Source organism: Xenopus laevis, chromosome 7S (genome assembly GCF_017654675.1).
Source record: "Xenopus laevis strain J_2021 chromosome 7S, Xenopus_laevis_v10.1, whole genome shotgun sequence".
Lineage (NCBI taxonomy): Eukaryota > Metazoa > Chordata > Amphibia > Anura > Pipidae > Xenopus > Xenopus laevis.
In genome coordinates, this window is record NC_054384.1 from 63428145 (window position 1) to 63446854 (window position 18710).

The window sequence follows — 18710 nt, forward strand, 5'->3', positions numbered from 1 at the left end:
AATCCAAGAAAATGCTCTCAAAACAGTAATCACATACTGGGTATTATGATTAACTAATGTAGGTGCAAATTCTCCCATTGCAGTCGCCCATAGCAGCCAAACACACATTTTTCTACAGCCATCCTCCTCACTTGCATTCTGTTTTCTTCTGTTACTGTTAGCAGTCTTCTACAAAAACATATAATATATTAAGCCTTCCAAACATAGTTGCTTTAAAAAGACCACATCACCAGGCAGTTTATTGTTTCCCCCAGGATACCCAAACAAGTACAAGACAGGAAGCAGAAAAGGAAGTGTCCTGTATAAATCCCATGATTGCTATCAGCTCACAAGACCTACAAGAAAGCCAAATAATAATGCTGATCTTGCTACAAACCTAGGTTAGCACTCAGCTGTGACTTACCATCCACTTGTGACAATGTAACTCGTAGTAGCACCTGGAAACTGTCCCCTTGCACTCCCTCGCCCCCCCCCCCATTTTTCAGTACATACTAGAAATTTGTTCTGTGAAACCCTAAGGAAGTTTGGACAATGAAAGGAAGACTAAGCAGTTACCATGGGGTTGTATTTGCATCTAATTGTGACATTTGCAACTGTATAAAGTTCTGCTGCATGTAAAATCCTTCAAGCAGACCCACTTTGTAACCCTGAATTGTACTTAGCCCCAAGGTACAGATCATTAAAGTTCAGGAGCAAGGAGCCCTTTACTTACTGCCTGTCAATGAACTTAATTGTACAAAATACAGTTGCCTTTGTGCATTTAAGTGCTTATTTGCACACAATACGTTTATATTAGCATGAGCAAAGTTACCATAACATAAAAAAATACTTGCATGTTGCTTATGGATCTTCTGTCTAACCATGTAACACTTCCCAAATTGCTCACCTATGGCATCGTTTTAGTTTTATTAGAAGCAAGTGCAGCAACATGTAATTACAAAATGCAAGTAGAATGCTCCAATTTGCATTTATATACACAACATCATCTATTTGACTATAAATATACTAGTGCAATATTTACAAATATTATGCCTTTGATTAAAGATTTGCTAGAACATTGCCATAGCGTCATATCATAAAATAACTGATAAGATGAAAATCCTGTTAGCTCTCTTGGAAAAGAGTGAGGGACCGGGTGTACTCATAAATATATACTGAATACTTTTACAGTTAGTATATAAAGTGAGTGGTTAGGGTTCACACAGTGTCTACCTGAATATATAGGTAACCTTCTTTTCATAAGCTTTCTCTGCTCCACCCTATCTGTCTTCTTCCTTCAAATGACACCAAGATCCCTGCATTAAAAAAAAACAAAAAGTTTTTCTTACCACTACTGCTGAGTGATTCTCGTAACTTTTATTTAGAAGCACAGGTAGAGAACACAATGACAGGCAGATTTATTAAGGATCGTAACTCTTGATTCAGCTCTACTAATTATGCACATTTCCCAGAAGGTTTGGTAATTCTGACTTTGCTTCTGATTTGGTTGGAAAAGGAACCTTTCATTGTATGGATTTGCCATATTTTGTGATAGTGTAAGGAATGGTTAACACAGTGGGGGTCATTAATAAAGTTTGCCACTCTTATTCAGCTTCATAAACATACCCATGCGCAAGGCAAATATAATATATTCACTGAGCAAATCATTCTAGACCCTAATTCCTGGGGAACAAACCACCTTTTGTGTGAAGTGGCAGTGAATGTGATCTATTGATCTATGTGATACAAGAGTGGAGAATTGGCTTAAGATAAATTACAAAAACTATGGTGAATGGAAACATTTTCTAATTGGGCCAGTGTTGTTAGTGAAGTACCACTGGGGTCTGTCCATTGCTTTTTAATTTGTTAATTAATGATCTGGAGGTGGGCATTGTAAGTACTGTCTCTAATTTTTATTTTACTAAATTGTGCAAAACTATAAATTACATGCAGGATGCTGCCACTTGGCAGTAAGATTTAACTACACTGAACTGGGCAGCCATTGACAAATTAAATACAAAATTGTGCACTTTGAAAGAAGTAACAGAAAGGTATGCTATTTATACACTGAATGGTAGTGTGTAATGTGTTGGGGTGTAAATTAATAAGCTGGACAGAGTGTGGAGATGTACACATAGACTGATCAAATAAATTTAATATTTTAAACTATGAGGCTAAAATGTCATGGTTGGGGTTGGTTTCTCTGAAGAAATTGAGCCTGTGAGTCATCCCATTAGACTTGAGGAATTAAACTTTCATTTTATATAGTAATCATTATTCTTGGATGCCCCTGGTGGGCCTAATCCAACACGTTAATATAAAAGTTTGTCTAGCAAACACTTTATCCTTAGAACTGTATAGATGACCAGATAGAATCCAACTAAAAATAAATTTTACCAAGATCACTTAAATGTATCCATTTTACACTTCAAAGTTTCCTTTGAGTGACTGAATTAAGTAAAAGGTCGGATAGCTTTCTGAATAGAAAAAAACATGTATAGTATTTATTAGATGAGTTAGCAATTGGACTGTTATAATCTCTCTCTCTGGATTAGCTTGTTCCGTTTTTTGTTAAATGCTGTGTTGATAAACACAAATATTTATTTCAGTTCTTCAGAATCTTCCTTATACAAACCATTATGTAGCAATTGCTTAATATAATTTGAGATTGTATGTCACATGTTATATTAGTAAATACATAAAAGTGGTATCAATAATGATCGTAGTATTATACAAAATGGTGAATGTTTTTGGCATTCTAGCAGGAAACAGGTAATGAAATCCATCATAAATCTTCTGCTTTCCTGATTATACATTCCTTTAGAAGTCTATTTCTCTTTAAAAAAATTGTTCCAAAAATGCCATAACATGGTGCTGCCCAAGTTTTCCATAGTCATGTGCTAAATAAGTGAAATTATATTATACATAAAAAGTCACATTTTGCTTGCAGGCCCCCAGCTGAACATCCTTTCTAAAACTTGTTAAATTATCTTATGTAACATGAAAAAAATATCTTCTTTTGGAGAATGTTGTTGGTTTAAGGAAGTGGCATGTATTTAATGAAACTTTAATGCTCTGAGATATAGGGGGAAATTTAATAAATTTCAGAAAAGAGCAAAACTTTGGGAATAAAAATTTGCCTATTCTTCGTTAGGCTTTCATTGCATTGCAAATCTTAATTGCACATTGTGAACCTTAAAGGAGAAGGAAACCCCCAGGGCGCTAAACCCCTCCCCCCCTCCCCTGTGCTGCCCCCCCTCCCTCCTCCCCCCTGGCCTACCTGTCCCCCTGGGCAAATGCCCCTAACTTTTTACTCACCCCTCTGCGCAGGTCCTGTCCACGGAGTACGCAGTCGCCATCTTCTCCCACGCGCGTCTTCTTCCTGCTCTGATCGGCGTTTTCTGGCGCATGCGCAGTAGGAACAGGTACCGGTACGGCTCTACTGCGCATGCGCCGAATGTCACGAAGTGAAATCGGAAAACTTCGTGACATTCGGCGCATGCGCAGTAGAGCCGTACCGGTACCTGTTCCTACTGCGCATGCGCCGATCAGAGCAGGAAGAAGACGCGCGTGGGAGAAGATGGCGACTGCGTACTCCGTGGACAGGACCTGCGCAGAGGGGTGAGTAAAAAGTTAGGGGCATTTGCCCAGGGGGACAGGTAGGCCAGGGGGGAGGAGGGAGGGGGGGCAGCACAGGGGAGGGGGGAAGGGGTTTAGCGCCCTGGGGGTTTCCTTCTCCTTTAAGGCTTTTATTGCATTGCGAATCTTAATTGCAGAACACCTGCTTTGGAGTTTCGTTAAATATTTTGTCGCCAAAAATGGTTTGTGATTTGCGAAATTTTATTACATACACTGCAAACATTCTCAAAAGCAATTTGGTCACAAACAGCTGTTGAGGTCTTTAATCAAAAATGGCGCAAACATGGTCGCTAACGTTCGCAAAGGTGTTTGAGAATGTTTGCGAATATTACTTTTCCCCTTAGTCATTAACAGCTTCTCAGTCCTCAAAGGCCATATTTAGCTATTCACATCCAATCACTAGCTTATTTTATTAAAACATAAATGTTACTCAAACAAAAGACTATATCTGACAACATTTATTAGTAGGAACAGTTAAAAGAAAAATCTCATTCTACTCCAGTACTCTTTTTCATTCTTTTAGCAAAAATGTCTGGATCAGGAAATTAATGATAAATTAATGATTTTGCTTATTAGAATTACTTTTTAAAGTCTGATTAAGAAAAGGTCAGCTTATTCCATTAAGTCAGTGGCTTAAAGAGGACTTTCAGGCATGTAATCACAGGTTAGAAGGTTATATTTGCAAATGGGAACGCAGTCTATATTTTATCCAGTTTTACGTTAAAAAAAGCGACCTTACTTTATTATTTTAATTACTTTATTCCTTAGTTTGTATTAGACAGGCCAATCCCATCTTGACCATACCATGCTTTTTTGTATCACAGATCAGGTCCGGACTAAATAGGCCCTGGCATTTCAGGTACGCAGAGGCCCAATCAGTCCACATAGAGGCCAAACAGCCCTCCACCAACCCACTAAATACTGACTTTCTATGGGACCTTATAGCAGCCCCTCTTGCATTTGCCAGAACCCACAGATTGCCAGTCCGGGCCTGCCGCAGATATATGGATATTTTCCAAAATAAAGACATAACCTATGTGACTGTGAAAATTGTGCTAAGATTTGTGTATGTGTGTGGTTGTTTTCATTCTTAAGGCTCAGTTAAACTTCCATTTCTTAATGTGGAATTCTGGGAGGGGTAGTAGGAAATGGACCCGATTGTGTCAGGGAAGGAAGCTGCACACTAAGGAAGCTAAGGCATTATGAGATAAGCAGTCTATAACTGGAGAAAGACACAATGCAATTCCTGTGGAGATTCCAGTAACACCATAGAACTTTTGTAGAAACACTACCCCCACCCAACAAAGACATAATTACATTTCCTGTGTTTCTTATGGAGAATACGGTTTCTTTTATAGTTATACACAACATCTTAATATGTCACCGACGAATGCAACAATAACCAATGATGCCAGAAAAAAAGCAGTCTCTAAAAAAGCCTGATAGCATGACTTATAAAGTGCCAAATATGTATAAACCAACATGCATGTCCATAGGGTCCTTCTAACTAATGGTTCATTGAATAGTTTCAATGGCATTGTACCTTCTGTTATTCCACCATTGTCCAGTTGTCTGGATCTATATGGGCTGTCTGATTTGAGCATTCACTGACCCATATGTAAAACAAAACTAATGAGAGATTAGAATGCCTTGGGTTAGCGGCTAACATAAAAGTGGTTTGCTCTATAAGGAGTTCAGAACTGATCTTAAAAGAATAGCGTTTGTCTCAGAAGTATGTTTTAGAACCATAAACTATAAATAACTAAATGTGTTGCAAAATATGTTATGCTAACTACCCAGCAGTACAAAAACGTATTGTTACATTCCTATCAACAACAGATATAATATCTGCTGTTGCTTTAGAGCCGTGCTGCACCAGCTTGGGTTATGGCTTCATTAGGAATCCTGAGCAGCTTATCCACAATTCTTACATAATCCTTCTGTAAGGTAATTGCCTAGGACATTTCGACATTTACTAATACAAATATTAGTAATATTTATTTATATCGTTTTTTGTATACCTTCTTCCTTGTATCAATGGCTGTGATCTTTGTTAGTAGGATATATTGGGCTTTAGCCCTATGCTGAACATCACAGTATCAGTATTCATTTATTTTACTTGGTTTTGTTATCTGAACTTTAAAAGCTTATACAGGTATGGGACATGTTATCAAGAATGTTCAGGACCTAGGGTTTTCCAAAAAACATTTATTTCTGTAATTTGAATCTTCATACCTTATGTCTACTAGAAAATCATGTAAACATTAAATAAACCCAAAGGTTTTGCTTCCAATAAGGATTACTTATATCTTTGTTGGGATCAAGTACAAGCTACTGTTTTATTATTACATAGAAAAAAGAAATTATTTAAAAAATTGGATAAAATGGGGTCTATGGGAGATGGCCTTTCCGTAATAATTCTGATCCAGATAACAGATCCCATACCTGTAATTTTCAAAAAGCAGGTTAATTATTTTTCTTAAAACATCAGTATCTCACTATTGTTATTACTAATAGGTCTACAAGGGGTCTACACCTCCTTCCAGGGTTAAAGTGCCAGACTAGGGGGCACATTTACTAAGCTCGAGTGAAGGATTCAAAGTAAAAAAACTTTGAATTTCTAAGTTTTTTTTGGGGTACTTCGACCATCGAATAAGCTACTTCGACCTTCGACTACAACTTTGACCCTCGATATTCGACCCTTAGTAAATGTGCCTCTACGTGTCATAAAAAACTTAGATCCAGAATAGTCCAGTGTATTGAGTACTAGTGTAAAAGTACCGTTGCAAAATCAGTACCTTTGTGTTGCTCATTAAATAAGAGTTATAACATTTTGTTTGTTTGCAAAACATAAAAAATTTATAATGCTAATGTAACCAAACCAAACCACCTGGAATAAGTCAGCATTCATAGGGGTATATTTATACAAACTTGCAAAAAATAGTGGGAGCACTTACCAGGTACTAGGATTCACCTGTGCATGTCACAAAACCGAAGATCCCAACGGTTGCTTCCAATGAGAAAAAGTGAGTTTGTAGGTGTAGGTAGGGGTATATTTATCAAAGAGTGAAGTTAATAGTGAAGTTCCGCCACTAGAGTGAAATGCCGCCACTCCCCATTCATTTCTATGGGGTTTTAAAAGGCGTATTCATCAAAGGGTGAACTTTCACTTTCACCCATTGATAAATACGCCTTTCAAAATCCCATAGAAATGAATTGAGAGCTGCGGAATTTCACTCTAGTGGCGGAACTTCACTCTTTGATAAATTTACCCCATAGGCTCTTAGTATTCATAAACCTGTGTAGTGTTGTTTGAGTCCCATTGGAGAAAATAGTTTAAAAACATTGTTAATATTATTTTACAATACATGTATGGGTTTCCATTTGGAGAATAAACTCGTTTGCCAGACCAAAACTATGACTGTAGAAAATGTGTTCGATAAAGAAAAAACACAGGGTAAATATATACATATTTATGTTAGTGTGTGTAGGATCTATTATCTGGAATGCTTGAGATCTATGATTTGCTGCTTGTGGGTGGCGGGGGGGGGGAGTGTCTTTCCTATTGTAGAGCAAATCCATCATTTAAAAATAAAATGCAAACGTTGTTCCCTAATTGACCACCATTCTGACATATAAGATTTTTGCACAACATCTACCTAGAGATTTTCTAAGGTGCTGAGCTTCAGTCTGCAATATATTTACCTGAAAATCACATCCCTTCTATCTGGCTCGTGGAACTATTAACCGCTTATAATAAGCATTATTCAATTCAAACTGCCATCCTCTATGGATACACCAGATCCAGGATTTGGTTCGGGATTCGGCTATGATTCTACCTTTTCAGTAGGATTTGGATTCAAATGAATCCAAGTGCCAGAAATCTGAATCCTAAAAATGTGTGTGACTTTTCAATACAAAAACAAGGGAAGTGAAAATTTCTTAGCTGCGTGCTGTACACATGGTTCTCTTTGCCCTTTCCTTGCCTTAATTTGCATATGAAAAAAAAATGATAAATATGCCTTCTATGCTCTTCCTGGATTCAGCTAACCCTGCTCAGAAAGTGCCCTGTGTTACTGTGTAAGTTGCATCCATTAATTTTTGGGGTTTTTAAATCCCTTTACATTTATTTAGGGAGTGGTGGCAATCCCCAAATTAAGATGCACAGGGCATTAGGGTTTCCAAGACTGGGGCTGGGGCTAAGTGGCAGTGCAGAACTGTATAGTCCCAGCTTCTGTAGTTGTAAATTACTGTCCCATGAGCCTTTGGACTGTGGTGAAAGACGGAGCCTTTTAATGATTCCTATAGCAAAATACTTGTTTAGCACATTGGTGAAAGCAAGGCGAGGGTGACTGTTCTTTTCTGTATCTACCATGTGTAGAGAATGTCCCACCTATGTGAATGTCCTACTTTAATGCTGTTCTCATCACCAAAGCCATGAAAATCGCACTGTCTGTATGCCACAGACTACAGAGGTGCAAAAGATATTTTAGGTATGGAGTATCCTAACTTGTTCAAGAACTGATTTTGTACCAGACTTTTCTGCTCCTGTGGCTCCCATTATTGTCCACAAATCTGTATGGTCTATCCGCGTTCCCAAATAACCCCCCCGCTCCATGTTCTCTCTGTCGCGCTGTCTCACCAGGAAACTTCGGACGACTTCGGAAAACGAATCGTCGTGTGCGATTAGCGCCGGCGATTTTTCATTTTAGCCAGTGCAGAGTGAGGGAAGGCGTCCAGGGAGATTGGTCACCGCAAAGACGAGGCGATTAGTCGCCGGGTGATTAAATCTCCCCAAAACTCTCAGTGTGACCTTACCCTAAAGGATTTAAGGCTTGACTGCCTGTAGGAGACAGAGAGATCAAGGGAAAGGCAGGATTACAGGTCAACAGGCTATCATTAGCTTTGTTTTCATCACAAATCAAACACATAGAAAAAGAATGACAGGACAGAAGAAGTGCGCCGGCTGTACAGCTGCAAAGACTTCACGTTTCCTGGGAATGACTTAGTGACGGTGTCAGTTTACAGACAACTTATCTCAAACCTCCTTTGCTTCCTGACAGGATGACTTGACTTCTTTCTGAAGCTGCAGCGCGTCTGTCACTCTCCACAAGCCTAAATCAGGCACTTGCTCATCAGTCCTCTCTCACTAGCTGCCGTCTCCCTATCAGCCAATGGCGGCGCTGCTCCGCTAGCGATTCGCGCGTCACTGACGGCAGTTGTGCAGGTGTAGCGGGTGTTAGGGGCGAGTTAGCTGACACTTTGCTCATTCACCCTACAGGGTGGGACCTGCACGACCACAAAGATACTACACAGGGAGGGCTAGCCTGCTGACTGTCAGGAACTGTCATTTGTCCGAGACGTTAACATCCGAGCTACCAGGTGTCCCCTTTCCCTGTGAAAGGGCAAGAGAACGTGTCTGTGGAGGAACTGTCAGCAGCAGTGGAATATTTCTCATAACCTCGACTCCTCGAGACACCATGGGAATGTCAGCAGGATGGGAGCGCTGGCTGTCAGTGCTGGGCACGGTGTACTTGCTAATAAGTAAGTGCTTGAAGTTTCTCTCTACCTGTTGTGTCTGTCAGGAACCTGTGCACACACTACTGTATATATATATATATATATATATATATATATATATACTGAATAGTCTGTGTAGGACTGTAGGTATTATACCATATCTGCCAGTTATGCTGAGGTGGGCATTCACTGCAGTCACTTGTATCTGCTATAGCAGAAAGTGTTCATTATAAAACTGACCTATGACTGCCCTAGAGATAATCATTGTCATTTATCAACACTGGGCAGTAACCCATGGCAACCAATCGAATTGCTGGCTTCAAAAAGCTAATCACTGATTGGTTGCTATAGGTAACTGCCCAGTAAATTGTAAATTGCCCAGTGTTGATAAATGAGCCCCACTGTGTATTCTGAGTTTTTTTTGTCTTATTATTTTGTGTGTGTTGATAATAAAAACCTGTTGAGAATGCCCAAGTCCCCGACAATAAGTTCCGCCAATGGCAAGACTTGAGAAAGGACAAGAGCAAGCCCGAAACGTTGCCTGGTTGTTTGACCTAATAAAGTTTTCACTTTTTGCAACAAAGAGGTGCTGCACCTGTATTTTTTTCCTGTATGCCAAGACTTTGTAATGTTAAATATTTGCTGGAAGTGAATACAAAGGGGCGTACAGCTTTCTCTGTTCATTTGGGCTGCTTTGCTTGCCCTAATTAGGAGAAGCAGTTATCTATCAATAAACAAACAAATCAGAATGGATGTAATATCAGCTGTCTGCTTGATATTGTATTACCACTGCATGGGGCATTTGTAATGCTGAAAGACATTTTTCCTTTCATACCTCCCCAGCAAAGAGCAATGTTTTATTTATACTTCCCAGTAGATCTGTACAGAATTGTCAGGATGCTGAGTCCCCTCTCCTGTCTGATTTTGTCTTTTCATCATATATGAGTTGAGAAGAGACACTGGTAGATTTCATTTAGAGGTTTTTGCACAGTCAGAGAGGCTTCAATTCAATTACATCACAGGATGATCTCATACATTCTAAAAAAAGAGGCCCTTAAAAAAAAAGAGAACCATATTAAATGGTTTGCCTGTAAGGTCAAGTGCAGTCAGATTGCTTGGCAGTTTCACTATAAGCATAGCGCAGAAGTTTGAGATACCATGACAAAACTATTGTGAATGCAATTACCTTATGTTTAAGGTGATATACTGTATATTTTGCTATACCTTAATGAACAGGGTAACCTAAAAGTCAAGCCATTCCCATATCAAAGTAAGGTAAAATCGTGGTTTGTATGCTTTTCCAGCTACAATGAGAATTGCTACACTAAAGGCTCCTGCTATGTAGTATCTATAGTTTATATATCACCAGTTTTTTTTACTGAAGCCCCTCTCCAGGCACCTTGGCATGTATGATGTGCAAATCTAGGATCTAGGAGATCAGAACTACCTACCCTAATTACAGTGTCCCCATTATAAAATTATAAGCCAAAATGGATTACAAAGCACAATGGAACACAACTATTTTAAAATGCAGATCTCAACGATCTGTATATAGGCCTGGACCTGGACCAATACCTGGATATAACTAAGCACAATAAAAATAATACATTCATCCACTTATGAGCTCTCAAATCTGTGCCTCAAACATGCATTAAAAAGTACGAAATGCACTTGTGTAAGGGTTCTTAGGTCAATGCTTACAGCTGGAGCAAAAACTTAATTGCCTGCATTAATACCAAAAAATAAAGTATAGTATTTTTCTAATACAGCTACAGTTTGGCAGCCTGCTAGATAGTGTTACAAACCACCTATGTCTGTCATTTATCATGCAGCAAGACATACCACTCCTTAAACAGTATGCAAACATACTCTTTGTTTGGTTTTAGGGATGTAAATCTTATAACTTCCACTGATAATATATCCATTACTCTATTACAGACTATTTAATATGTACATATGTAATATTCACATAATTTTAGCACTACCTGTCTATTTTCTAAAGATATAATGCAGTGTAGTTTAGCAGAATATTTCTTGTTGCAAAATAAACATATAAGGCAGGGTGGTTTCATACCATATTGACATCTGAAGTGGCACAGCACAACCAGCTCTGGAGGGAACACTGTGTACTTTCTTATAACAGCCAATGTTTTTGATTTTCCACTCTTAAGCTGGCCATAGACGCAAAGATAAAATCGAAGGTTTGTATGAATTTCAGACCGTGTGTGTCCCAACATTTTTCCTATCATGGTGATCGGTCGTTTAGTCAGTCGGACAGGTTAGAAGATTTCTGTCGATGGGTGACTGTCGCTGCTATTTGTCGGACATAACATTCATACGATTGTTGTCATGGCCAGAACATTGTCAGATTTGTTCTTTTACTACTTTATTTAAATAACCTAATTGGTTAGTGTCAGGTTGGAAGATTGCAATGTCCTATCGTTCGTCGGATACAAGGCTAAAATCTGCACTTCTATGGCCAGCTACATACAGTATGCTTCTTGGTACTGCCGGAAATGCTAGTCCATGGTCGCTCTTGTAGGAGATTGTTAAAGGTTTTCTAATATCAACTTATAGCTAAAATGTTAATGATATACACATATAAATGTGGGAAATCATGACCTTTGTAAGAACTTCTGAGAATGATCCTCTTGAGGTAGCCATTGAAGAAGCTGCCAGATATCAGACCGATCTATCTGTGGCTCAAATAGTTGCATATAAGGTGACTAGGTCAGCACAGATGGCCAATAACATTATTTGTTCTCATAATGCAATTACAATGCAATTACATTGAAATGATTGACTTCAAAGAAGTAGGCTAGAAATGTTGTATGTTATGTTTTGGGGTTCTGTACCAGCCCAAAGCAACCATAGCCCTTTAACAGTGAAGATCTGTGCCTCCAAAGATGCCACTGTAGCTCCCCATGTTCTTTTCTACTGATGCTCTGTGCTCCTGTCACTTACTGAGCTGTGGGACTCACTCAAAATATACAGTACATATAGAATATAAATGTCACAATATAAGGCTGATTAGTAATTAATACAGATAATTACTACATGGCAGCACCGAAACCAGTGCGACTAGCATCCAAATTTATCTATCAGCCCTATAGCATAAGATTATATTACAGGCCAACCTCATTTTCTGCTTGATAATTTGACGCCTGATCTTAGATTCTCAACAGCTGCTCAGAGCCCACTGGGCATGTTTTGCTAACTAACTATCTATATATATATATATATATATATATATATATATATATATATATATATATATATATAGGATGTTGTCACTTCCATCTGTTCCCGCCACTGGGGGTTGAAACGGTCGCGGTTTGTCTGTATATTCACTTTATAAAGGTCAGATTGCTGACCGAAAAATCAAAGAGGTTGTTTACCTTTGAAATTACTTGTAGTATGATGCAGAGAGTGACATTCTGAGACAATTTGCTATTGGTTTTCATTTTTTATCATTTAAGGTTTTTTAGTTATTTAGAGGAAACTCTGTAGAGCTGCTGTCAGGGATCGGAGAGGATCTGTTGCGGTTTTAAAAAGTTTGCTGAGACGGATTATTCTGCTGCTTCCATACACCGTTCTGTACCTGTTAATCTGAGGCGACATGGCTATGGAGGTATGTAAGAGCCGTCTTTCCTGCCGGTGGGGTGCAGTCCGTGTTAGCTTCACATAGGTATGTGTAGTTAATATACACGGCGATCTTTAATGTTTTTAATGATTTTTAACTTTGCACGTGGCACTATGCACACAGGTCACGGAGTATATATACACTGGATGGTTATTTATGTATTATTTATTTTTTAACTATGATGATGAGCATTGGGGCACTGATTGGTTACAGAGTACACACTCCCACTCCTTGTCACTTCCCTTTTGGCGTGCAATGGGGGTATTTAAGTTTGTTTGGTGGTATGCACAATTTTTTTGTTCCTGAAGACGGCTCCAGCCGAAACGTTGAATAAAAGGTTTTCTATTTTTGTATAAAGACCTGTTGGTGCGGTTTTTCTCTCTTGCCTATGACTATTAACACATGTAACCAGCACACAGGCATTCCTTTTTTCGGTTATCCGTTTGCACTGTACTCAAATTTGCTATATATATATATATATATATATATATATATATATATATATATATATATAGGATGTTGTCACTTCCATCTGTTCCTGCCACTGGGGGTTGAAACGGTCACGGTTTGTCTGTATATTCACTTTATAAAGGGTCAGATTGCTGACCGAAAAATCAAAGAGGTTGTTTACCTTTGAAATTACTTGTAGTATGATGCAGAGAGTGACATTCTGAGACAATTTGCTATTGGTTTTCATTTTTTATCATTTAAGGTTTTTTAGTTATTTAGCTTTTTATTCTGCAGCTCTTCAATTTGCATTTTAAGCTATCTGGTTGTTAGGGTCCAAAATACCCTAGCAACTATGCATTGATTTGAATAAAAGACTGGAATATGAATAGGAGAGGCCTGAATAGAAGGATCAGTAATAAAAAGTAACAATAACAAAGGGGTCAGCAACGGCCATTTGAAAGCTGCAAAGCGTCAGACGAAAGAGGCAAATCATTATAAAGCTATAAAAAATAAGTAATGAAAATCAATTGAAAAATGCTAAGAATTGGCTGTGCTATAAGGTGAACCACCCCTTTAAGTCCTGCAAGTGCAAACCATCCTTCTATGTTGCATTTTTGTTTTTGGGTTTTGCACCCAGGCACCGTTAAAATCTATTTGATGAGAGTGCTGGTATTCCTTTGACAGACACACATACAGGTATGGGATCCGTTATCCGGAAAGTTCTGAATTACGGAAAGGCCATCTCCCATAGACTCCATTATAATCAAATAATCCAAATTTTAAAAAATGATTTCCTTTTTCTCTGTAATAATAAAATAGTACCTTTTACTTGATCCAAACTAAGATATTATTAATCCTTATTGGAAGCAAAACCAGCCTATTGGGTGTATTTAATGTTTACATGATTTTCTAGTAGACTTAAGGTGGGAAGATCCAAATTACTGAAAGACCCGTTATCCGGAAAGCCCCAGGTCCCGAGCATTCTGGATAATAGGTCCCATACCTGTATATATATATTTTTTTTTTTTCTCAAGTGCAGCTTGTTACAGTTAGTAATAAAGGAAAAAATCACTGGCATTTTAAACTCACCAATCCAGATCAATTATTGTTAAAAACACAGAAGCCAACTGTAAAATGAAATGGCTTCATTACCTCTGGCTAGAAGTGCGTTTTGTCATTTCATAACTCCTCAGATTGCATTAATAGGAGAATTTGTGAGGTAGCTTATTTGAGTTCTGTGCCTGACAAATTACGGGATGGCCATCACCTTAGACTTCATTTTATTCAAATAATTGACATTTTTAAAAATTATTGCTTTTTCTCTGTAATAATAAAACAGTACCTTTTACTTAATTACTAAAATATAATTAATCCTTATTGGAGACAAAACAATTCTATTTGGTTTATTTAAATGTTCAAATGATATTTTAGTACATTTAAGGTATGATGATCCAAATTACAGAAAGAACCCCTATTCGACTTCTTAAAAAACCCCAACATCTCAGGTATCCAGTTGACCAAACACGACTGAAAGTCACTGCCTTTGCTGATGACATATTGCTTTTTGTACAAAACCCCCAAACAGAAATCCCAACCATTTTGTCAATCATAAATAGATTCGGACTGATAGCTGGCTTCCAAATTAATGCAGGAAAATCTGAGGCGTTACACCTTCATGATACCACGCCACAAAATTGGTCCACCGATTTTCCTTTCAAGAAAGCCCAACATCATATAACATATTTAGGCATAAAAATACCAAAGCATCACAAAGATCTCTATGGTTTGAATATTCGATCAATTATTGATAAAATTCAACAGGACACACAACAATGGAAAAACCTCAATTTAACTTTTTTAGGTATAATCCACTTTATAAAAATGATCCTATTTCCGAAACTGATATACCCAATACAAATGCTGCCATATCGTATCAAACCTACTGACCTTAAACGTATAAATCATATATTTCGTACCTTTATTTGGCAGAACAAACGCCCCCAACTCGGTACTTACAAATTGCAACAACCAAAGAACTTAGGAGGTGTTAACCTGCCTAATATTAAGGAGTACAATGAAGCAGCACTACTCAGATATGCTGGTGACTGGCTAACAAATAGAAACTGGTTCGCTAACACAGACTTAGCTCAATCTTACTTGGACGGCCTTACTTTAAATTATTTTCTACTCTCCCCGCTTTCGGCGATCCCCCAAAAGCTGAAAGAAAACCCATTATTTTCGGACACACATAAAACCACCTACCTCAACATCACTCTCCATATCTAACATGGTTAGGTAATACAAACTTTCCCATAGGACTGTCGAACCCGATCTTGTATAACTGGCGGGAAGGTGGAATAGCCACAATCCGTAACCTTATCAAACAAAATCGAGACTTGCTCTCTTTACGGGAATTGAAAGAGAAATTCCCCTTCACTCATCTACACATATTCCTCAGCATGCAGATACTTCATTTTGCGAGAAACGCGATCCATAACATGAAACACACAAAAACCCGATAGATAACCTATGGAAAGAAAAATCGACCGTGCGATCTACTGCACAAATATATCATATCATTCGAACGACCATAAACCTAGATACCAGGGACTCCCATTTATTTAAGTGGACTACTCTCACACAACAAATCCCCATTGTAGAAATTTTAAAAGCATATACTGTACACGTACCACTCAGATGTTATGGACCAGCAGATAATGACCCTACAACTTCTCCACAACTCATACCTAACACCTGAGAAACGTTTTAAGATGGGAACTCTTTCCTCAGATAAATGCACTCGATGCACAGCCCCTAAAGCGGATCTTCTCCACATGCTCTGGTCATGCCCTCAAATTCAAACCTTCTGGCTGGAAGTAATCTCCTACTGGATGCAAATGACAAACAAATTGATTCAACCAACGTTAGAATGGGCTCTATTTAGTATTACTCACCAATACCCAACTTTAAATAAGGGAGAGAAACATTTGGCAGCTAGGCTGGCAGCAGCGTCTCGGAAAACAATTTTACACCAATGGCTATCTACGGAAGTCCCATCGACCACACTCATGAAAAAGAAACTACACCATATCTTTCATATGGACTGGCTGGAGGCCACAATGAGAAAAGACTTACAAACAGAATTTTTTTTCTCCATCTGGACCACATACATCAATAGCCTTCCTTTACCACTCAGATATTTAACCACTTACACCTTCATAAACACTACATGGTATGATATGGAAATCTTAAAGGGTAACTCCTTACTACAAGAAGCTAACGACTACATCCAAAACTCACTTCAAGGCACCAGACCATCCACAAGTTCACCCCCCAGGAGTCACCGTACTAATAGGCTTTTGACGTCATATTTAAGGTAAATAAGCCTGACCTGTTTACTTGAATCTGGATATTTATGCTCATTCTCAGACACTTGATAGTCGAATGTTGCAAAATAACGGAACTGTAATGTTATGCTAGCTTTGTTTATATTTATGTTTATTTTTCCTTCTTTTTAACTTTACTATATTAAATAGCATGCATTTTTTTGTTTAAAAAAAAAAAAGAACCCCTATTCGGAAAACCCACAGATCCTGAGCATTCTGGATTACAGGTTCCATACCTGTAATTTTTTTTTTTTCAATCATCTTTTTCAATCCCTCTTAGGTGCAGCTGGCTCAAATTGAAATAAGGACAGCATTTTTAGCTTACCTTTTCTTTTTGCATATGCACCAGATTACGATGTGCTCCCTTGTTTTATTTGTAGACTTATCAGTTACCACATGTTTGCTTCAGTCATGCTTAGTCTAAATCTGAGAGTTGTCACAGAAATGATCAGATGTTTGATTCAGTCATGGATATATCCATATCCATTCTGAGGCACTACAAGGAGTTTCCATTTTTAGTATGGGTGGCTATGACCAATGTCAAGGGGTCTTCTTTTGTTTTGTCATTGCAGGGTGTGGCCACTACCCACATGATATTGTTATACATATTTCACACCCCTACTCCAAGAATTCTATCAACCCAGTTCTGGCATTGTAGTGACCAGTACACTGAACTGCGCAAACTGTGATTGGGACTTTTATCCATTGAGAGAAATCAGCCTGTTGCTCACTGAATGAATACTGATGGGTTCTCAAGAATTCATGAATAAAGTTAGAAATATCGAACCCCTCTATAACTATGTAGCAATCCTAACTATTTATTCTAGGGTTGAATTTAGACCCTTGGCACCAGACCTCAGCCCACCCTTTCCTGGCAATGAACATATAAACAGATAGTCCTGCTGTACTGTGCATGCAATGATCACTCAAGAACACGGTGCCCACCCCCTGAACTTTGCTGCTGGATTTGGCAAAGAGTATCCAATGCTCTCAACTTTACAACCAACAGTTAGCTAGTTCGGGCATATTAAATACATCAAACATGATTTCATACCATGGTTTATCACATCACTCTCAATACATTTGTAATACAAACTGATTATACATGACACACTTCTGTGAAACCAGAGTTTTCTTTCAGATAATTGTGGTGTATACATTTAACCTTTTTAATTTTCATTTAAATGTTCAGAACACTAGCACCAAAGATGTGCAACGTTGTGAAGGTCATATATATGTGCATAAGCATTGCAATACAATCCATGCAACATCGCCTTGCATTATGGATTCAGCTTAAAAATGCACAGAAGGAACATTCTTACTATGTAGTTAGAAATCCAATTCTGTGTATAAGCCTCTTATTTATTGTGTATTTTCAGATTTTCTCTCTTGACTCTCCATGCAAAAGAAGGTTAAACCATTTGTTCTGTAAATTACATAAATATTCAAATGGCCACATATAACTTAAGCTGAATTGGCTTGGTTTTGCAAAAAGTGGACAATATTTTCTCTGGAAGAACGATAAAATGCATAAAAAGGAATATTCCCAACCCCAGACAACAGCCAATGGGTGTTTATATAGAACATACAATCCTGATGTTTGGTAAAATTATGAAGAACAAATCTAATTCTGACATCATCCACTACAAGTTCATGATCTCCTGCTACAACTAAGCCATACAACTATGATTATCTTCTTTAATATCCTCTCTATCCTATAAACCACACCTGTTTGTCACATTTAACTCCTTACTGTGCCCCCTTCATATCCTCCACCCACTACTTAAAAACTTGTTTCTTTAATGACAAAACTGACCTCATTATACTGAGCATAGCATTCGATAACAATCTGACATCAACTTGCAGTACAGTCATGTTTACTTTAAACTCTTTCATTTCCCTGCCTTCCGCCGGCTAAAATGAAAATTGCCTGGGGGCAGGCACTTGGAGTGCTTCGTTTTCCGAAGTTGCCCCAAGTTTCCTCTTGAGGCAATTACGGGCGACTTCGGAAAACAAAGCGATCCGAGTGTCTGCCCCCAGGCGATTTTCATTTTAGCCGGCGGAAGGCAGGGGAAGGCAGATCGGGGAGATTA

General features: G+C 38.3%; 1 protein-coding gene across 1 annotated transcript in view; it reads left to right on the top strand.

Annotated features, from left to right (window-relative positions):
• The first annotated feature begins 8672 nt into the window (after positions 1-8672).
• The window catches only part of esam.S (endothelial cell adhesion molecule S homeolog), a 51416-nt gene continuing 41378 nt past the window's right edge, over positions 8673-18710 (top strand). The window contains exon 1 of the mRNA XM_018241659.2: positions 8673-9162. Coding sequence (XP_018097148.1) covers positions 9099-9162 — 64 coding nt within the window. The 5' untranslated portion in view covers positions 8673-9098. The remainder of the gene's footprint in view (positions 9163-18710) is intronic.